The sequence below is a fragment of the Tauraco erythrolophus genome, chromosome 15 (genome assembly GCF_009769465.1).
Source record: "Tauraco erythrolophus isolate bTauEry1 chromosome 15, bTauEry1.pri, whole genome shotgun sequence".
NCBI lineage: Eukaryota > Metazoa > Chordata > Aves > Musophagiformes > Musophagidae > Tauraco > Tauraco erythrolophus.
In genome coordinates this window covers 2,231,789-2,254,364 of record NC_141479.1, presented here as the reverse complement: position 1 = coordinate 2,254,364, position 22,576 = coordinate 2,231,789, and the positions used below count along the sequence as shown (strand labels likewise).

Genomic DNA, 22,576 nt, shown 5'->3' with positions numbered 1-22,576 from the left:
CCGCCGCCGGGCGACACGGGGCGAGGCCGGCAGGAGCCCCGGCGGCTGGCGGGGAGCGGGGGGAGACGACGCGGCCGGCTTCCCCTCGGCCCCGCGGGGCGTGGCGGCCATGGCAACGCCCCGCCCGCCCCCGCCCCTGTTTGAATCCGCTCGAGCTCCCGCTCATTTCGCCGCCCGGCGGTTCCGCCAATGGAAACGCGCTCCCAGACGCTCTCCCCGCCCCCTGAGGCGGTCTGTAGTCTCGCCGCCCAATCAACCGGGCGCTCCTCGCCGCTCTCTGACCAATCAGAGCAGGTCCTGCCTCTCCTCCTCTCGCCCCCTTCACCCGTCTTGCCCCCGGACAGACGGACGGGGAGGTTGGCCAATGAGAAGGCGGGCCTGGCTCCGGCTCGCCCAATGGGAGCGGGCGCAGAGGTCGCAGCTGGCTTTAGGGCGGCGCGAGCAGGGCGGCGCGGGGCTCGAGCGGGGCGGCCGGGCCCGCCGGCAGGTGAGCGAGGGGCGGCGGCGGGGACGGTTCCCCCGGTCGGTTTACCCGGCCCGGCGCCCCTCGAGCACTGCGGGCGCGGCCGGGCCGCCGCAGCTGGGCGCTGCGGAGGGCGCAGGGCCCTACGGCGGCCTGGCCTGGCCTGGCCTCTCGGGGCCGGCCGGCGGCGGGCCGCGGCCCGACGGGCTGCGCGGTGCCGCGGGGAGCTCGGGGCCGGCGTCCCGAGAGGGCGGGAGGAGAAATCTTCCCCCTCCCGCGCCGTTCGTGCGACCGGTTCGTAGTTAAGGTCAGCGAGCTCGGCGAAAAGCCCGAAATAAACCCATGCTCGTGGAGCGCGCGCTTAATTTTGGGTGGTGTTTGTTGTTTTTTGGGGTTTTTTTGTTTGTTTGTTTTTGTAAAAATTAAATCCGTGTTGAAGCAGGTGCAGCGTAATATCTCCCGGAGATGCAGAGCAGGGCCTGGGTCTGCCCGAGCGGCCGTGTGGAGGCTCCCCGCAAGGGGAAGCTGGTGCTCCAGCGCTGGGCACCTGCTGGTCGGTGGTTCTGCTGGGGTTCTGAGGGGCAACCTGCCGCGCTGCTCCACCAGTGCTCCCAGCGCGCCCCTCTGGGCCCGGGAAGCTCCTTTGTGGAGCCCTTCCATCGGCGGGCTCCTCCAGCGACAGCTGGCTGGCTCGAGGAAGCACTGGCCTCTGCCCCTTTTAGGATTTGATGGTGAAAATGCCGCTGTTAACGTCTGTTTTTCTAAATTAAGAAATATGGAGGTTTAGTTAACCCACAGTGGTGGTTGTGTTTTGAAGTCCCGTAGTTAATTTATGGGGAAAACAAAGGGGCTGTTGTGCTTGCAGGGGGCGATTTTATCGTGAACGTGAGCTTAGCGCTAGAGAAGCCGCACTCGATCACGGAATATTGTATCTTGACTGTTCTGGTGCGTGGTAAAATTAACATCTATTTTTGGCCTGGCTTAGGCTGGATTGGGAATTGGGATAAGAGTTATAAAATGATTCGTAAGTTAGAATTTCTTAAACGGTCCATAAAAAGATTTTAGTGTTTGTACATCCCCCTCCAGTAATTCTTGTCTACATTTTCTAGTTATTCTTTGTACCAAAAGCAGCTTTTGCTCTGTTTGCAGAGTGTCTAGCCTAATAAATTTTTGGGGTGTGCTTTGGGCTCTGAAGTCACACTAAAAATGTGGAATTCCCAAGGCCTTTCAGGTTTATGATTGCCTAAGGATTTTTTGGGAATGTGAATGACCTTCAGCGGCTTGCAGAGTTTAATCCACACCACCCTGCAGAAGAAGGGTGATTTTTTGGGGGGAGGCACGCTTATTTATTCAGTCAATGAAGTACTCTTGAACTTTTTTTGTGTTGTAAGACTGAAGTGCTCTAATTAGGTGGCTGACAGCTGTGTAGTAATTAGCAATGCACAGGCTATTGCCTCTGTTTTTCTTCCAAACCAAAGGGAGAATTCTATTTAGGGGATAACCTGGAATCTTTATCCTAAAGACATTTGCAGGGCAACTGTCCTTAAATAATATCTGTGAGGTTTTACAGCAGATTTCATGTTTCTCTGCTCTCAGGCTGAATATGGATCCACAAATGCTGGTGGATAATGTCTCAGTCCTGGGTTCTGCTGTGACAGCCGTTCTGGGTTTGCGTGGTCTTGGTGAATACCAAGTACCTGAAAGGCCTGTTAAGTGAGCTGTGGGTAAGGCTCACGGTGATCTGTCACCAGCATGGAATTTTATTCCAAGAAACTTGAAAATAACCCCACCTCCTGAGAGCAATGCGGCAGGCAAAGGGCTGCATTGTAGGGCGTGTTTCTGGCTGTGTTTGGGCAGTGCTGCTCACCATGGAGAACCCCTCAAATATTTCCAAACTCTGTTCTCCAAGATCCACACGAATTTATTGGCAAGTCCATATTCATCTAAAGGCTTACTTAAATCGATTTTTGCAACATAGCTGCTGTTGAGCCCAAGACTTTGAGTCCAGGACTCTGGGAGGTTGCCCCCAGCTATGCCAGCTCACATACCAGTATCAACTTGAGACGATTTAGCTCTGCTGCAAAAGGACAAATTTTTTCTCGAATCTGAATTCTAAAGGCTTTCATAGTCACTGATTGCAGCTCCTGATTCTTACCGCTGTCAGGCCAGAAGCAGGGCACAGGCTTGCAAGTAAATACTGGTTTTCTTCAACTCTTTGCAGACATGGCTCAAGAAGAGATGGAAGTTGATCTCCGACCAGTGGCTGCTCACTCTGCAGAGGACCTCAGGACGCTTCCCATGGAGCCCTCTGCTCACACAGTGCTGTCGTCCCATGCTCCGGTGCTGGGTGAGGGAGGAGGCAGCCATGCAGTTCTTCCTGCTGATGACATCGTCACACCAGACACTGGTACCACGAGGGAAGTGGCTGCTGAGCCTGACCCGCAGCTGAGCCCTGCCTGGGCTCTCAGCAGGCTGCAAAGGCTACGAGGGGCGTTGGACCTGCATCGGCCAGTGCCACAGGTCCCACAGCGCCCGCCAGTGAGGAGAGCTCGCAGGCAACAGAGGGTTGGTGGCTCCCAGAGGACAGTCGGTGCCAGGTAAGGCAGAGATGAGATTGGGTCTGACTTATCAAGTCTGCCATCAGTGGAAGAATTCCTGGCTGATGGAGCCCAGCTCAGTCCAGGCGTGGGGTTGTGGCCAAATTCTGGGCGGTTCACGTAACGTTTTGAACTCGGTGATGGCACAGAGCTCTCTGATCTCTTCTGGCAGGATCTTTGCCCTTGTTGAATGAATCCCCCCGTTTCTTACGTTGGCAGTGTCGTTGTTGACTTCTGAGCCCTTCTGTGCTTTCTGACCTGCTTGCAGAGCTGCTGTTCCCTCTGCTCTGCCAGATTCCCGCCGGTGCTTCCTGCAGCAATGCTGACTCGTGGCAGTTCCAGCCAGCATTTAGCTCAGTGGAGCCTGTGCTCTGTTTTGCGTTTCACCTTTGATTTTGGGATTGCCTGACTAAGTCTTCTGGTGACAGTTGCTGCAGAAACTTCCACAAACATGCAAACTAGCTTTGTTTTTTCTGTAGGGTTTTTCTTGTTACCTCCAGGCCAAGAATAAAGTATTCTGTGTTAATACTATTTGTGATGGGGTTAAAAGGTGATGAGTGGGGATGCTCTGCAGCCAGAAAGAAATCCATGTTTCTGGTTTGTTTGGTTTTTGTCTCATCTTTGCAGATTTTTTTTTTTAAATGTCAAGGTTGAAATTATAATTAACTGAAGCATTGCCTTTAAATTCAGAGAGATCAAGAACTCCTGTCCTCCCAGATGATTAAACATCACGGTACTGTTTGCCCTTGGATTGCGCGTGAAGGTCACTGTAGTTCTCAGGGCTAGAAGGCAACCTGGAAAACTTCTCTTTTGAATCTGAAGGATAATTGAGATGATAGCTGAACTGATGTGGGGAGAGGGGAGGATGTTTCTATCCAGAGATGAAGTTCCAGTAGAAAACAAGAGGGAAAGTAGAAAGACTGGGCACAAAGTAGGCGATGGAATGAGGCTCTGATGCAAGCCTCGTGCATCTCATATGACCACTGGCTACGGGAACCAGGCCTGAGTTAGGGTCGGAGGTATTGATTAGTTGTTCCTTAGGCTATTTCTTCTTGTTTCTTCTTTGCTTTTCTTCTGTCCACCAACACCCCACCCCAAAAGAAGATGGCATCGTTGTAACGAGGAGATTTTCTTTGAGCCAAGCAAAATGAATGGTTGCTGTATGATACTGCTGCTTGTTCATAAAGTGGGCAGTTGTATGGCATTGCCCCTCTACCAGAGAAGGTCTTTCTTGGTACCTTCCTGTTGCTGTCAGAGCCTAGGAGTTTTGCTGGAAACAAGCACGTGGAAACTTTCTGAGTCTTTAGCTTACTTGAAATAACTGTGGCTTTTATTTCTTGCTTTTCGGAACACAGGGCAGCGTTGGACAGTTACTTTCAGCTCAGCAGGACCCAAGAGCCAGCTACAGCCAGCTACGCTGTTCTGCACCTGGAGCCCTCGCGTGTCGTGAGGGACCACCAGGAGCACAGCTCAGACGAAACAATTGAAGTGAGCGACTCCGACGGCAGCGCTTCCGCTGAGGACGAGGAAGCCGTGGAGGCTGCAGCACCGCTGGTGCCCTCAGCCCAGGAGACACCTCCAGAAGGTAGCTCAGGAGGTTTGTGCCGTGTAGAGACTTACTTCAGAAACTCCTCTTTCTGCTTCAGAACTCAGTGGGGAGATCCTTTCAAGCTTCACAACAGACGGTGCTAAGACACCATTGTGCCCACAGCTGACAGGAGCAGGTTGCTACCACAAGGCTTTCTGGCAAGCAGTTCCTCAGAGCAGTAGCAGTGATGGGTGATTGCTACCCCTACAAACTTTTTGCTATTTGCGAGCTGCTGCTTATGAGGAATCCTGGAAATGTTCAGAATAACTTCAAGTTTAGAGATTAGTACTTGGAACACTTCCTCTGTTGTATGTTACCAAGGAGTATTACTGAAGACGTCAAGTCACGTCTCTGGAGATCAGCAGTGCTTTCTGTTTTCAGAGAAGGATCCGTTTGTGAAGTTTTTTAATTATTTGAGATTTCAGTCTGCTTCAGTTTAGAGTTTTCTTTTTATTCCTGTAACTTACTTTATATATATATATATATATATATATAAGCTGACGAGGTGGACATACTTAGGACAGTGGGCTCTTTGTCTTTTTCTTTGGCTTTTTATGACTTTCAGCCCTTTATCCAGGTTCATGTTCACAGGCTGCCACGCGCTTCAGTGACACTGTTTATGATGAACATATGCAGTTTATGTAAGAGTGGCAAATGGTTGGCTTGCTAGTCAAGGTTATTGATACTCAGAGAACGTGAGAACAAGATTAGATTTTTTACTTCAGTCTCTAAGGAATGTCCTTATGCCTCACTCTCTGCCCTTAAGTTTTGGGGTTTTTTTGGATTGGCCAACCCACCTCGACACCTGTTTTTTGAGGGGATATCTATAAAGTGTCTTTTAAACAGATTCATTCTGCTTGCTCTGAGCTAGTCTTACACGTGACAGGAGCTCAAGCTGTTAAGTGCTGTCTAATATTGCATGAACATATGCTCTCTGTTGGGTTTTCTGGAATTCCCTTGTCTGTTTTTTTTTTTTGCTTATATAAGCCACTGGTTCCTGTTCAGCCCAGAATTACAGAGGCTGAAAACTGTATTGATGTTAGCTAGGGTTAGGTGGTACCTCTCTGCTGGATTGAGAACATCTGCCTCAAATACTAAACGTGACTAATAACTTTTGTTTTGTCAGGAGATGGAGGAGACAGTGATTTCTGCTCCTTTTTTTAGTATGCTAGCGGTGGTGATCCAAACGTAGCGTTTCTGTGTGCCCATGCTTCAACAGAAGGGCTAACAGAGGCCCACCACAAAAACATATGGCCCAGCAGAACTGGTGGTTCAGATAACTACCAGCTGGAAAACTGCTTAAGTCAGGGTGAATGGACCGATAGCATACGGTAAATGCTTTCTTGGCACATGAAATATGCATGCTTAGATCCCTTGGCGAAACAGTTTCTTCATACTGGTGTCTGTCTTTCTCTGGGCATAATGGTGCAGGGTTGTATTCCTAAATCAGCCCAACTATAGACCTGTACCGCAAATATGTTTCCAGCAGGTCAGAATATCTTGATAACAATTGCTGTCTTTAAAAGGCCTCTCTCTTCTTTTTTTTTTTTTTTTCACTGAATGTGCTAAAATTCTGCTGCTTTCTATAAAAGAAAGCATAAAGTTCTTCATTGGTGAACAGAAGGGCTTACACACCAACTGCCTGAACTTCTGCATCCAGGACACTGATCCGAAGCTTTGTATGTAACCTGTGCTGTTGTTGCACTGCGCACCTGTGCCCCGGTGATCTCGGATCAAGTCGAGGAGAACTGCTTTCCCCCGTGTTAAGTATCAGTTCATTTAAGCAATGCGTTCTTTAGTTTCCAGCCAGGTTCAACTGGAGCCACCTCAAGCTTCTGCTGAAAATGGAAGTCACGAAGATGAAGAGGCTGAAGTCCAGCAACAGCAGGTAAGGTGACCTAGATGCTTTTGGAGACAGATTGAATGCGGTAAGTGCTGCTTTTGTCTAAAAAAGTTGTGTGTTGTTTTTTTTTTAATTTTTAATCCTAGAGGACTCCACTGAAGAAAGTGGAAGCATCGGTTCCTGTTGCACCGCGGGATGAGGAGGAAGGGGATACCTGTGCCATCTGCTTTGAGCAGTGGACCAATGCTGGGGACCACCGTCTCTCAGCACTGCGGTGTGGACACCTGTTTGGTTACACGTGCATTGAAAGGTGGCTCAAGGGACAGGCAGGGAAGTGTCCCCAGGTAAAATGGACATTTATGTGCACTGGGAAGGACTTGCTGTCGGGTAACTTCTGCTACAGGCGTAGTCATCGTAACTGTTACAACTGCTTGCTGCATGAAGAATCCACCTTTGCCTGCTGTCAGAAAGAACAAAAATCACCGTTATTTTGATGTAACTAGGCCAGGAACAACTAGCGCTGCTTTAAAGGGAGAATTCTGACTTGGATTTTCTCCCTGAGTAGAGCATTTGTGAGTAGCAGACTCAGAAGTTTGAGAATTCAAGTGCTAAACCCATAAATGGTTTCAGAACACTGCACTGTGGCCCTGGAGTGTGGGAATGGCAGACAGATTCCTAAAAGCAGTTAACCTAAGCATAAGGAATATGCTACTGGACAAGAAATCTGTTTGAGAACAGTTTTCAGTTGGTTAATCTTCTGTTTTGAACAGCATCTGCTTTTGCAGCCTTCAAGCAGAACAGGTTGTGTAGGTAACTTGCAGAGAGCGAAATGAGAAACAAGTTGCGTCTTTCCATGTCCATTTGCAAGTGGTAGATCCGCTTTTTATGGTGCTCTTTTCAGTTTTGTTTCCGTAGGTAATGATCTCTTTCAGTTAGGTCTACACTTCTCTGTGATGTGCTACCATTCCTTATTCCTTTTCTCCAGAAAGGAACGTTGACAAAAAAATAGGTCAACGAGTACCTTGTAAATAGGATTCAGTTTTGCCGCTTTCCAAGGCAGTGGCTGGAAGCCCAGGATTTCTTTGGCTTTGTCTTTTGAGAGCTTCCATGGTCTTGCTCGACTTTGTGCAGGATTCCCTCCTCTCAACAAGAAACTTCCTGTCGACGTGTGCTGTGATTAAACCTAAAGAATCAACCGTTGCCATAGCAAAGGCCCAAACCTTGTTTTTCTTATCCCTGTCAGTTCTGTGTCAGCTTTTCTTCACCCACTTCAGGCCCAGAGAGAAATCTGAGACCTTCCTGGCATCTTTGCTCTTTGGAATTTTGTGACCGCTTTCTTCTTGAACCCTAACAACTCATAAAGGTTGCTTGCTCACTCTTTATCTTCCAGTGATGTAAATACTGAAATTTTCCTGGGAGAACTTCTTGCTCTGGAGAGGACCTTGCAGCTACATCATCTTCCCTTCATTTTCAGTCGCTGTCCTTTACGACTGGGCATTCTCTAATTGAGTGGCACAGAGCTGCTGCGCGTGGTGCTCTGTGTACTAAGTGGCTTGAGTGCAAGTTCCTGTGAAATTGCAGCATTCCTGATCCTGCCAGTGACAGCTGCTGGCTGCCAGGAAAGCCATCTTAGCCACTTACTGCTCTGCAAGGCAGCTCTTTACGAAGGGAGGGGGCTTTGTCTGGTCTGAAGCTGTTGCCCGTGAAATCTTCGTGCTACTAAATAATAGAGAAGCCCGCGGTTAAGCGCACAGAGTAATTTAATGTTCGGCAGGGGTTACTTGATCTGAGTATTTGCTGCCTCTCTTCTGATCAACAAAGTATATTTGCAAAGCAGTAAGCTTGCAGATGCCATAAGTTGTTTCCAACCCCCAACTCGGGGGGAGGTATTACCTCTTCTTTTTAAGGTCTAAATCTAAACTACTATATGGTCACAGCCAGACGCAGAAAATTATTGAAATATCTGACTCCCCATGTATTGCTGAAATCAGTGGGATGTCAGTGTTTCTCACTGATACTGGAATGTTTTTATGGATTTGGGCCTATAGGATTTGATCAAAGGAATATAGTACGTAAATAACAGAGCTGGGAGTATACTCAGGGGTTCCCAAAGCAGCCAGTCTTGATGTTTTCAAAACAGAAGTTGGGCTGGTGTTTTCTTTTAGATCTTTTTTCCCTCCCTTTATCTGATTTTTTTTGTTTGTTTGTCTCCCTGGAACTTTCCTGACCGGGCTGCGTTGCTGGTGCTTTAGCAGAATGAATTTGGTGGGAAGCAAGGAGATGCATCGTTAAAGGTGCAATAGGACACACGACCTAAACTGTTGCTGTGGCCCCGATTAGAGCTCTGGTGTCTGTAGGAGGGAGTGTCTTGCAAACATGCTGTGTTCTGTTTGTGTTTTTGTGGATTTGCTGTCAAATAGACGGCCCCTCCCTTCAAAGCTGTCAGAATTCTTCAAAATAACACCTAGCAACTTGCAGGAATGCGTGGTTTGGATAGTTAAAATCCTACAGATGAACTGAACTTGTCTCTTATTACAGTGCAATAAGAAAGCGAAACGTTCCGATATTGTGATCCTGTACGCTCGCACTCTGAAAGCGCTGGATACCAGTGAACAGGAACGCATGAAAAGGTACGGAGTCTCCGTGTAGAGATAAGACCTCACTGCTTGCATGCCATGGAAAACTGCAGTCTGGCTTCCACGTCACGCTTGAATTTCCTGTGTTGTCTAAAGCAATTTGCCCATTCCCATGGGGATTATCCTGAGTGTGGCTGGTTGAACAAACCAAGACCTCGCTGGGTTGCATGGGTCTTACCTGGAAGGAGAATTTTCTTTTGGAAACAGAATTCTTGAGTTTTGTGCTTTGTGGCACTGAAATAGCAAAATCTGCGTTGTGCTGTGTCCTGAAATGTCGTCACGGGAGAACACGCGGAGTCGTTGCCATAAAGCCATATATTGCTAATTCATCATTAGAGGAGAAAAGCGAGGCGTAGTTAGAAATGCAAGGCAGGTGAATAGCTGACCTTTTCTGCCATCTTTTCTGCATGGCATTAAACAGAGTAATCTCTCATATGAATCACTTTCCATCTTGCTTTGTCAAACTCTTCATGTAGCTTTACTTACAAAAGGTCAGCAAGCATTACTATGGCTCTACTTCTCCCTCACGACTTCAATGTAGGCTTTTTATTGGAAAAAAAAGAAAAGCAGGGATGAAAATGGAGACTAATTTCTTTTCAGTAAGATGCTGTCACAGATACTCTTCTGAAATTAAAAGGCTGCAGGTATCTGAGTTCTTGTAGCGAATAGAATTTAATTGGGGTCGTCTTTATCCTGCTGTTCTTTCAGCGCAGTCTTTCAACAGAAACCTCACTATCCTGGTAATTATTAATCAGAAATGATTGAGGAGTAACTGTCACAAAGGGAAAATCTCTTCTGTCCAGATTGTGACCGCCTGGTGGTGTTTGAACTGTACCTGCAGAAGAGTCACGCTTCTTTCACTGGCTTGACACTGCAAAACAAATGATAAATAAGATTTTGTTTTCGAAAGCACAGAAAGCATTTGGGTGTTTAAACCTTGATATCTCTCAGGGAAGGGTAGTTGTCTGACTGCTGCTTGTGTCTCAGAACCTCACTGCAGCCCTTCCCCGCTTGCCCTACACCTCTGCTGCCTCCTGTTTCTGTGGGGAGGCAGATGGCAACGACTGCCCACCGGCCCAGAGAAGGCGCTGGCAGTGGCTGCTTGGTGGCACACAGCCACGAGTGGAGGACAAACGCGGGCACCGATGCACGCATCGATACTGCGTGGGCGTAGCCTTGAAATAGGTTATAAGATCATGGGTTTTGTTCTTCACATTCAAAAAAAGCCAGCCTTCAGGCCCTGGGTACTTGTGGAAAGAATGTTTGTGATGGTTAAATACAGCATTTGACCTGTTGCTTTTGCAACAACAATTCTGTGGAGAAGCTGTAGGGAAATGGAGTTCTGTGCTTGGTAAACATGCAAAGCCAGGTCTGTATATTTAGAAGGTACTTAGGCAAGCGAGATCTCCCTGCTCCTGAACTACTGAAATCACTGGAATATTGCAGCTTTTGAAGTGCAGAATGCAGTGGTCAACATTATAGACCAAACCAAAATTCCTATTTTAAGGAATACTGGTGGGTCTTTTCCCCTTTCTAACTATTTCTTCATATGCCAAGCCTGTATAAAAGGGAAGTTGAAGTATGACATCAAAACTGCTGCTGCTAAATGGTGTGTCTACACTTTTAGGCTCAAGGTGTGGTAGTAAGGATGGCTTCTGTAAGGGCACTCACAGAATTTATCTGTATCTGTCTTTCTGATACAGCTATATTTTCCTGAAATACAAAACTAGTTACTGGTAGTAGAAACAAGCTTGGAGATCTTGCTGTGCTATGACTTGTGCTATTACTGACGTGGTATATTACATAGACATTGATGGTATAGAACTTGCTAAACTGCTTCTGTAGGAAAAAAACCCTAATTTTTCTTTCACCCTCCTCTACTAAATTAGTATGTTTGGAGAGGGTGAGGAGAGAGGCGGTTGTTTCTATGGAACAATACTTGAGTGAGTCATTCAGTGCAATTGCATAACTGAGAACATCTTGAGGTGAATGTACTGGATGAGTGTGGTACCATTTTGAATTTACTTGAACAGGACTTGTGTTGGGATGAAGTGTGGGGATAGGAGTTGACAGAGAAGCATCCTAGGTAATCCCTAGTCCTAAGGATTGCTTTTATGTTGTTCCTCTAGCTCTTTAGAAAAGGAGCAAATGCTGCGGAGACAGGCAGAGCTGGAATCTGCGCAGAGCCGTCTCCAGTTGCAGGTTTTGACGGACGAATGCAGCAAACTTCGCAGGGAAGTTCAGGTGAGTCTCACGCTACTAATGAACACAGGGTTCCCTTTCTCCTCAACTTGTCACGTTCCCTTAGAAGAGAGAAGACAGGCTTCCAGTTTTAATAAACAGCAAGATTTAGTAAATTCAATTGGTGGATCATCAGGAGTATTCTAAACATCCCAGGCTGGCGTATTCATGTATGTGACATGACGCTGACTTTGAAGTCTTAGGAACACAAAAAAAAACTTGCAAGTACAGCTTAGTGGTAGAGGGGTTTTTTGGGTGCTGGTGTTGCAGGTTCTTCCTCAGGTTTTGTGGTTCCTCCTCAGGTTTTGTGGTGCCTGGCAAGGCCTGGTAATACAGCACCAAACTTATTCTGATTTTTTTGGTGAAGGTCACTCAACGTTCTACTTAAGCACCTTCTGGTACCATGCGACCTGGCCTGCCGTTAGGGCAGGCTGTGTGCATGGGCTGAACAGCTGCTGAGAGGCACCTCTGTTCCCTTAATACAAATTACTGGAAACAAATGACTGGTGCTAAACAGCTCGCTCCTTTCTGGTGTATGCAATGCTGCATAAGCATAATTTCATAACCTATCACATCTACTTCTGCAGGATTTCTATAAATTGTGGACTTCGGTGCTTCCAACTGAATTATCAGGTGTGTTCTGCCAGTGCTATGTTTTCCAGCAGCCTGTTTCACAGCCAGTTTGCTGTTGTATGAAGTAGATGATACCTGATCTCTCACTGTCTAGTAACTTGCTTAATTTTATGCTTTTCTCTACTTCTGGATATTATTTTTTTTATAGCCTTGACTATCCATGTCTGTACATTAAGCAATATCCTCTTTGCTGAAGTCTTCCTGTGTGATGTAAGAGAAGGCTTTATAAATTGCTTGACTAAGTTCCTGTATGAAGCTGTGTGCTCATCAGAGCTAATAAGAAAATTGGTCCACTTTAAACTTTGGCTTACAGAAAACGTGAATAAGATAAAACCACAGGTCCATAATGTCTTCCTGTAATTCTCTTGGTGTTAAATGATAGAGTATCCAGTCTAACTGAATTGAAGTCAGCTGTTATAAAGATTAAGTACCCTGTGTTCTTTAAGCTCTGTTTCAGTATTTATACTGCATTCATCACTGTCCTGTAGTGGTTAATGTGAATGCTGGAAGCAATTTTAAGGTGCTTGTTTATACTATGAATAAACTGAAAGTAAAACAATTTGCTGGGGAGCAGAAAATCAGCAGGAAGTCTGCAATAAGTCTCTAAGTTGTTTGATTATGTTTTTGAGCATATGCCTAACGAGTTCCTTCTCTTGCAAGAGGTCATCTAGGAAAGCAACTACTTGCATAAAATCGTTTAGGCTGGAAGGGACCCTGGTTGCCCAACTCCAGCGTTGGGCTGGGTTGCTCAGGGCACCGTCACGCCAGGTTTTGAATGTAGGCAAGCAGATTGCACAGCCTCTCTGGACATCCCATTGTTTGACCATCACATGGAGACTTTTTTTTTCCTGACATCTAATCTGAATTAGCCTTTTTGCATCTTGAGTCTGTTGCCCTGGTCCTGTCTGTAAGCAATGTTACTGATGGCACAAGAAAACCTTTTTAATTGGCATTCAAAGGTATAAGTTGATGTAGAAAATGTGCTGTGGGATTACAGAAGAAATGTGTGAAATGTCCCTGTGCTCAGAGGGACATTCGATATAGCAGAGATCAGCTGCATAGAACTTGACTGGAACAGTTACCGTGTTCATTGCTTGCATACAAACCTTGGTGTCTGCAGTCTTACAGAAAGCAAATGCCATGGGTTCCACCCCCTAAAAGTCACTGTGTGAATCCTTTGTTGTCGCTAATGCTCTGGGGAGTTGTGCCTCATCAGCAGTCGTGTCACTAGTTACAACACTTTGAGGTTTGTGTGCCTTTTCCCTGCTCTTGTCCATTGTACTTTGTTATTGAAGTAGTTAAGGTGGTCAAGGCTAGAAAAGGGATGTGTTGTAAGTCTTCAGCTGTGTGAAAATATACGAGGATAGGAACCTGGAGTTGAGGGGAGAGAGGGTAACCAAAAGTCTGGAAGAAAGCTCTCAGCAGTGTTGTTTCTGTACGTAGACCAGCAGTGTGTGCTGTGCTGAGCTACGTGCTGTGCATGGCAGGTTCAGGCTTGCGTTTTGGAAGCAGTGTTGCTGAAGCCGTACTTCTGCCTGAAGTTTTTCTTTTCCGAGAACAAAGAATTTGGGAATCAGATGGGAGCTACTGCAGTAGTCCTCCTCAATCTGCCAAAACTTTCAGTGAAAGTTAGCTAATGATAAGCAAACCATCTCTGGCTTCTGGCATTAATGCTGCTGATCAGCTTGGGCAGGAGATTTTTGCAAGGGGGAAACAGTAGCTCTGTTGGCATTTGGAGCAGTAAAGGGAGGACTGGCAGGGAAATGGCAGGAGATTGCATGCGGCTGTGGACACAAAAGCAAGCGTAATTGCGAGCCTTGGCAGAGGTCGGTTCATATTGCTCGATGTGTTGGAAAAGCTTTTCTTTAAACAAGGTTTTCAGAGCATCCAAAAAGAATGGGGTGGCAAAATATCAATAACAATTTGTGAACCTAACACCTTTAGGAAAAAAAAAGTAGGCTCTACTTCTTTATTTTTATGGCATAAAAATATTTCATTTTTGTCAGTTTGGTATTCAGCTCCAGTTGATGTCTGGGGAGGATCTATAAGGAGCAAGCAAGAGCTGGTGTTTCAGTCAGCTCTTCCTTACAGCGTGGCTGGCTTTGAAAATGTTCCGTGTCCCTTTGGCCGAGTTGGAAGCTGAACCCAAGCAAAGTAGAATGCCCGTTGCGCTGCACCGCAGCTCGAGGTTGTCCGGTCGTGTGTTTGTGTCTCTGAAATGCAAGGCTGGGACTGTGTGGTGCAAGACAGCAGGTGTGACTTCCGTAAGAGGTCTGTGGGAGCACAGCCAGAAAGTGAGAGTCATCTGGGAACTGTCTTTAAAGCTTCGTGTCAGCTATTAAGACTGTATCCTAATACTCGGAAGAAAATTGTTCTGAATTTGTTGTAGCTGGTGGGTTTTTCTTTCCTATTCATTGTGCTTTCCTGCTTCTATTTCTCATGCGTGTTCCTCAGGATGACTTCTGCTGGATATCCTCTTCTTTCCCCATCCTGTGTGTTCACTTAAACCAAAATCTAGGAAGCAGTCATAGCATGTGCAGAGATGAGTGTGTCCTCGCGGCCCTGAATCAACACCGGACATCAGGAAGACTCTGCAAAGCATCTCAAAGGAAGCTATAGGCTTACACTACCAGAAAAGTGTTGGTTTTGAGCACAATTAGTGGAATTTGTTCTGCATTACAATGTTTTTAATCGCCTTGGTAATGTATCTCCAGCAAGACTTCCTGATTCTGCTGAGTTTGTCCATTGTGTTCAAATGTGAACATTGTACCGATAGTCCTTGTGGTTTTAATTGCCTGGTTTCCTTTTTTAATAACTTGCATAAAAGGTGAATGTTGAGTGCAGGTGACAAGGAGAGTTTTGCAAACTTCCCAGAGCAACAAATAATTTTAGTCTCCTCTGATCCTCATTGACGGTGGCATCCTCTTGCCTTTTAGAAATAACGAATTTATCAAATTTTTGATGAAAAGTCACTTTCTTCTAAGTTACCTGTGTTTTTACTGATGTCTTACTTGAAGCCTGAAGCTGTAGCTTCCATCATAAGTGTCCTGGCACCCCCCCCCCCCACCCCCGCCTCCTTCCTCCCCAGGTTGTTTTGTCTTTGCTTGCTCTAATGGCATTATCTTGAGTCTTCAGCTTCGATTTTTTCTTATTCCCTTGGGGAATTTGCAATGAGCTTGACGCAGAACAGATCAGACCTCTGTACAATATCAGAATTGCTCTCTTCTTGAGCAGCTTCCAAAAGTTGCAGGTCTTGATGATAACTATTAATGTAGAGCTTGATCTTTGATCTTGCCTCTTTGAGAAGTGTTGCTTTTGCTTAGGCACGAGTTAAGTGGTGGTGGCTGGTTCAACACTGAGGCTGGCTTGCAGTCAGCTCACGTATTCACAATATCACTCTCACGGCCCTTAATTGGTTAAAAATTACATAGCATTTGAAACAAAACCTGTGTTGCTCAGACAACAGAAAACCAGTAGCAATTTTCGTAATGTATACGCTGTCTCTAATATCCCCGGGGTTCTGCACTGTCTGGTTTTGCCCTTGGATTACAACAAGTTGGTCCATGTGCTTTTTTGGGGGGTATTTTTAGTTGACTGTGTGTGCCATTGCCACTACTCGCATACCCACCTCGCATACCCACCTCACCCTCGATGATCTCTGTGGGAAGAGGAATTCTAGGAATGCTTTGTGGTTGATGGAAGCTTGTCCTTGGCCATGTGTCTGCTGAGCATCCTTGAGCACTCATCGGTCGAGGTGGAGGAAGAAGCGGGGAGGAGGTGGCGGAAAACAGGGCTGGAGCTCTTGAGAGTTGTGTCGTTCCTGGAATTTGCTGCCCAGAGTTTACAAGAACAGGGTCATCTTCATTAAATAGACTGACTTGCTTCCTGCAATGCCCTTTATGGTGAAATTTGGGCTTTTATTTTTTTATGGGGCAGTCTGAAAATTCTGGAAAATGGTTCTAATTGACATTCTCTTGTGGTTTAGCTGCATGTAATACTTGGCAGTTCATTCTTTTCTAAACAGCATCGATCTGGTAATAATTGTTACGGACTTCTGTATGTTGCCTAAGAGTCTTCTCTCTCACGGGGTCTAATACATACAATAACAGACGTTGAGCTGTTTTGCCAGAATTTGCACGGCATTTTGAATGCTTTTGTTGCTCATTATCATAGTCAGCGGACTTGGAAATCCAGCACTTCAGGAACAGCATGGAAACCGGACCATGTTCTCCCTCTTTATCTGAGAACAAGTACTGTTGGAGCATCTGGAACAGATAGCACAGTGGGTTATGTCACCAGTGATGCATTAAAGCTCTTTGGGTCTTTTCTTTGCAGGAGCTGAAGGCTCTGGTGGTCCAGTACAATGCGAGTGCTTCTCAGCAACCTGGCAGCTCCCAGACCTGCCTCCCAGGCAGCCTCCCTTCCAGCCAAAGCCAGCGCAAGTACCACTTGGAAAAGGTTTTTGTGGTGTCTCAGACTGGGAACTGCAGAGTAATGGCATACTGTGACTCGCTGAGTTGTCTGGTGGTATCACAGTCTTCTCCACAGTCTACTTTTATTCCTGGTAATTAAGCAAGTCAAGGTTTGGGGGTTCAGAGGTGAAAGTTAAATGTGTCTTCTGCTTGCTCCCTGCTCCCTCCTTCTCTTGCTTGACCTTTGCATGTAAACTAGGAACCCACGTAAGACTCCCTGTAGTTCATCTGACCCCTGCATTGGTGGCTTCTGCCTACAAGGTAGCTTGTTTCCCCCATCACTTCTACAGCAGAATTCTAGCAGAGGGTCTCTGGCTCTTCTGCTGAAGTGCCACGTCCACAAGAAGGTAAAAGGCGTGACTGGCACTCAGCAGTGAAGATGACCCTTTGCAAAAAGGTGGATCTTCTGAAAGAAGAAGGGGTCAGCACGCAGGGCCTGCAGAGAAGCTTCCAGTGTGAGTGAGAAATGTTGCTTGCCAAATTGTAGGTGGATTGATCCATGTGCAGCTGATTTGTCAACACAAATGCTTTAAAAAACCCAAACAAACTAACAACCAAAACCCAAAACAAATAAAAAACCCAAACAAAACACGCTTTTAATGAGTGATAGGAGCACTGCTTCCCAGTGGGGAAATAGGAAGTCATGAAGTCATGGGCAGCCCTGTTTCTGTCTCGCTGTTAGGGCTGGGGGAAGTGACCTGGTATCTGGACAGGTGCCCACTTGCTTTTTCTATTAAATAGACGTAGCATTAGGAGTCTGAGAGAGTTTATTTGCAAAGTACTTCAATGCCTTCTGAACAATGAGACTCACTTTATTTGGTTAATGGTCTGGAGGTTAATGTGCCTTCTCTAGGCACAACAAAATTGTTTTCTGCATTCCACACTGACCTTATTCTTCTGACTTTTGGAGCCAGGGAGTGAATCTCTGAATAGAGGCTTTGTGGTGACTTTTGTAGCACATGGGTTAAGTTCACCTGTAACCATTCTTTGTAGTGATGCTTGTTCTCTCAAATAGCCGTGTAATCCTACTGTCTGTGTGTTTATCCAGGCGAGAATGTCTTTGAAGAAAGTGGCTAAAGAGCAGCAGGCTCTTGTAAGAAGAATTGTAACACTGATAGTGAGCTTGCTCTTGCTGGCTGCGATCCTTATGGATTTAGCCCTGTTGCCGTTGGAATTAAAGAATGATTTGTGGCAGTTCTTATCCAGAACAGCCAATAACTTTCACATGTCCATCCCACCACAGGCTTCAGCACAGACATTGTCATTCTGGCACAGAATTGCTAGTTCTGCACCCGCCACTTCACGATAACCTGCTTTGTCCTTCTCCTGCGACAGGTTGTGGCGTTAAGATGATCAGCCTGGCCAACATGAAGAGCAGTCAGTACGTCCCCATCCATAGCAAACAGATCCGGGGCTTGGCTTTTGGCAATCGAGCAGATGGTTTGCTGCTCTCTGCTGCTCTGGACAACACTCTCAAACTTACCAGGTGAGCCCTGCTGCAGGGAGCGACGTGTCCCTGCGGAGTTTTGCTGTGTGCAAGATGCTGGATTGGATTTTGTTGAGTGTTGCTCTAAATATCTTGCAGCACTTGCTGTTCTGCTTTCCAAAAGATGCTGCTAAGACAAGATCAAGTCTGCGTATATTCTTCCTGAATGTGGGAACTAGCAGAGGGGAAAGACTTCTTGCTTTCAGATCCTGGAGGTGGTACGAAGCTACCTGTCTCTGATAACTTTCCTGTGGAGAATTCAGTGGAAAACAAGTAATTCAACATGAATTGGCCAAGCTGTGTTGAAAACAAATGTAGCATAATATACAGATGTGAAACTTACTGTCCGCTTGGTTTTCTGTTACTGCAGGGAAACGTGGAGCGTGGGAACTTGTATGGCCTGAAACAGAAACAACAAGGGGTGTTTAGGTTGGGCACTTCCTTCCCTGCAATAATGTTGACTTCTCTGACTTTAAACTTCTTGCAGAACATGGAATTCATCTGGGATACAGGATGCGTAGACAGCATTGTTGAGCATGTGCTCAACGCAAGTTCTCCAGAGCTAGCAGAGAGTTAAAGCAGCACGTTGGAGGCTATGCAGAGGCTGAGAGAAAAATGTCTAGTCCTGGTAGAATTTACAGCCTACAAGTGTATTTTCTTGCTACTCCGTGCTGGTCTTCAATCTGAAGCTTACGCTGCTTCAAAAGTTTGTTGGCTGATTGATTCTTACTGAGTTATAGCAACACTTGGTGCACATCTGTCCGTCAGTTAGCACGGGGTTAGGCAGGATATGTCTGCTGTGTGACTGAGTCCCATGAGCGAAGCAATGATGACAACTTACTCCTGCAACAAAAATGTAAAGAATGTTGCTTTCCTGTTACCATGTTGAAATGTTTGCTGGAGTAGTTAAAAGTAAACAAAACTGTCTCTGATGCTGAAGTCAGCATGTCAGATTTCTAACCAATGAGGCTGATGTTGTTTTCATGGCTGAATCTGGAGAGCAGCTTCTGGTTGCAGTATCTGCTCACACACTTGACTGTCTTGTCTGCCTGGTTGGCTGCATCACAACTTGTGATCCTCTTGCTTTTGTGCTTGATCCTACAGTGTCTTGGGCTTAAGTGCTTCAGCAGCATCTTCGTACTGCTGTGTCTCCCTCTGAAAGAAAAGTCCCCCTTTGGTCATCTTTTTTTCTCTAATTACTGATTTCATGGTCATCCTACCAAAAGGAATTATCCAAGATGTCTTTAAGTCTCCTGTTCTGGCTTGCAAGTGTTTAAAATAACACCGAGGCTTTGGGGTGTAGATATGGTTTTTGTTTTTTTCCTGTTGTTTTGAACCAGTCACTGTTCTGAGATTGAACTCCCTGTTAGTTTTCCCCAGCCAGGTTTGTCTTTGTGGTTCTCCTTATACTTACCTGGGATAAATTACTTGCTTCCCTGGAGTTCTGAGCATAATCACCTTCCCCAGGGAGAAACCTGTGTATTGTAAAGGATATCCAGAGTTACTTTGATATGTGCTGTCTCCTGCCTCCCGCTGTTCTCAATGTGCTAAGCCTATGTTGACAACGCTGCCCTTTGCAAATACCTTCTAATCCGGATCCAACTTCAGCTGCTATCCCGGGTTGTGCCCCTCTGCGTACTCCCCTCTTCTTCCCTCCACAAACTGAATTTCTAAAGAATTAACACTATAAATGTGCTTTTAACTGTCTCTACCCTGCTTGCTGTCTCACTCTTGCTTAAATTGGATTCTTTTGAGGCATAAGCACTGTTCCTCCTGTGTAAAAAGAGGGAAATAATTAATGAGAGATGTAATCTGAAGAGAGGAGCCCTGTGATCTCAGGAATATGCGGTGTTACAGGATTACACTAGAGTTGCTTCTCTTAATTGTTTCCAGAAAAGTAACTTAGCTTTCTCTTTCCAGTAAGGCAGCTGAGACTCTGCTCTGAGACTTCCTTTCCCAGTCTCTAAAGATCAATCTGGAAAAGGAAGCATTGGCCTGGAAGAATTATAAATCCTTTGACAAGTGATTACTTGGTCTAGATTTTTCTGGATTCGTGTCTGGAGTAAAGGAGGAGTTAATTCAGAATTTGGTCTGAAGAGAGATGGTTCTGTCTAAAGACTTCAAAAAGATACATGTGCTTTCCTTAATTATGCTACTTTCTCAACACTAGATGCTTCTCAACAGGCCAACACTTTGTTTTTCTTCTGCAGCTTGGCAACAAATACCGTGGTGCAGACGTACAACGCTGGCCGTCCTGTCTGGAGCTGCTGCTGGTGTCTTGATGATGCAAACTACATCTACGCGGGACTGGTCAATGGCTCTGTCATGATATATGATTTGAGACACACGAGCTCTCACGTCCAGGAACTGGTCCCTCAGAAGTCCAGGTATGACAACAGGATTTTTTGTTCCTCACGAAGATAAGCATAGCTTCTTCCCTAAGTCGTACAGCAATTGCCATCATTTAAATTGAACAACAGATTCATGTAAAACAAAAATTCAAATTCAGCACAGATGTGAGAAGCCTCTCGTAAGGTTGCACAGTATGTGCATAACTTAGTAAGAATGCTTGGCACCTGCACCTTTTTAAGGCCCACAGTGGTCAGAAATGGATCCACCGCTGCAGCCTAAGCAGGAGAACTGACTTTGTTTTGGAGCCAGGTTTAGTATTTAATTTGGAAAGGACGAATTGCAAAGAGATGTGAGACACTGGTACTTCCATCTCTTCTACTCACGGAATCAGATGCTGATTTGCACATATCTGATGTGTGCTGTCTGATGCTGCTTTAAAACATAAAGCTTGGTAGTTAAGTTGACTTTCATTTATCCTTGACAAGCCCATTGGGGTTCCTTGCTTGAAGAACCACTTTGTAGCCTGCTTAGGCCCTTTCTTTGTGATGTGGTTGGAGAGGCTGGAGCTCTGGAATGGTGATGCAGAAGGCCAGCATGGCCGCAGCTGGCAACACTGACTCTTGCTAATCGTGCTTTCAGGTGCCCCATGGTATCGCTGTCCTATCTGCCCCGAACGGCCTCAACGTCACTGCCTTGTGGTGGAATATTAGCTGGGACCTTGGAAGGAGCCTGCTTTTGGGAACAGAAAGCTGGCAACTCCTACCAGCCTCATCACCTGCCGCTGGAACCTGGAGGATGCATCGACATTCAAACGGAGATCAGCACGCGGCACTGCCTCGCGACATACAGGCCCAGTACGTAACGGTGCGCATCCGCCACGCGCCTTTCGCTGCCGCTCGGGCCCGCTGTCTGTCGAGTTCAACAGCAGCTTTGGTGCTGAGGGCGCAGCAGAAACGTAGTACCTGCCAGAGCAAAGAGCAAAGAATTGGGTGTAGGGCAAAAGGAGGCAGCTGCAGGGTGGTGGTGCAACTTGCCTGCAGTTAAATTTGCCAAAGCTCACCGTTTCATTTCTCCCACGCAGGTAAAAATAACCCCTGCGTGCGTTGTGTGATGATGGAACTGACTTGCAGCCCGCGGACAGACGCCTCTGAAGATGTGGTGTGTTCTTCTAACCCGGTTCAGACTTTCAGTGCTGGGCCCACCTGCAAGTTGCTGACCAAGAATGCCATTTTTCAGAGCCCGGAGGAGGACGGCAGCATCTTTGTGTGTGCTGGCGATGAGGCATCAAATTCCGCAATGGTATCTCTCATTCCTTTCAGTGTGATGGAGGGGTTTGTTGCAATTCTTAGGAGAGAAGCCTTGTCAGTCACAGCATCGGTGTGTTTTGGTGGGAATTGTCTTGTCAGGCACGTTATCCTGTGCAGGTTGTACTTGCTGCAGCAGGTGTAACTTTCTGATAGCATGGGGTGCTCAATATTAGCCAAGGCCTGTGGTCCACAGCCATCGAAAGGAATGTAGGCAGCAAGCCTGTGGTCCACCAGAGGAATGCAACTGGGCACCATAAGTGGTGTAACGGAGTCATAGAATCATTTCAGTTGGAAAAGACCTTTAAGATTGAGTCCAACTGTTAAGCTAGCAGTGCCAAGTCCACCACTAAACCGTGTCCCTAAGCACCACGTCTACGTGGCTTTTAAATAGCTAATGTGGTAAGTGCTGTGAGGGAAGGACACAGGCTTTTTAGGGAAGATGAGGAGAAGGGTTGGTTATATGCAAAAGCAGCTTGGATGCAGAGGCTGGACAACACGCTGCATGAGAGCTGAGGAGTCAGGGTCAGAGCAGAGGGCGGTCAGGGTGACATTGTGCTGCAAGTCTGTTAAAGACCAACCAAGCAGGGTGTGAAAGTCAAGAAAGGGTCCTCCAAGTACCTTGAGGAAAGTCTTTTCTCTAGAAAGAGGAAGATGTGTTTTGGATGGGAGAGGAGAATCCTGCAGTCGTTGACATTTTCTGTCCCACAGCTATGGCATGCCGGCAGCGGCTCCTTGCTGCAGAGGCTGCAGGCTGACCTGCCTGTGCTGGATATCTGCCCCTTGGAAGTGAACCAAGCCCCTCTCCTGGCTACTCTGACTGAGAAGACAGCAAAGATCTTCAAGTGGCGGTGAGGGTGGTCCCCAGGCCTGCCACAGAGAGGCTTTTCAAACATGCTGCTGATTTAACCCTTCACAACCACAGCAGGACTCTGCTGTCCTGCGCGTGCTGCTTACAGAA

The 22,576-nt window shown here is 46.5% G+C and overlaps 1 protein-coding gene across 1 annotated transcript; it reads left to right on the top strand.

The window, feature by feature from the left end:
- Positions 1–471: 471 nt before the first annotated feature.
- Positions 472–22,576, top strand: RFWD3 (ring finger and WD repeat domain 3). The gene is made up of 13 exons (XM_086620857.1): positions 472–487; positions 2,685–3,060; positions 4,416–4,657; positions 6,448–6,536; positions 6,638–6,835; positions 9,030–9,121; positions 11,257–11,371; positions 16,337–16,565; positions 17,809–17,959; positions 20,170–20,346; positions 20,951–21,165; positions 21,393–21,610; positions 22,327–22,576. The coding sequence occupies exons 2-13, from the start codon at positions 2,687–2,689 to the stop codon at positions 22,468–22,470; spliced, it is 2,244 nt and encodes a 747-aa protein (XP_086476983.1). The 5' UTR covers positions 472–487; positions 2,685–2,686; the 3' UTR covers positions 22,471–22,576.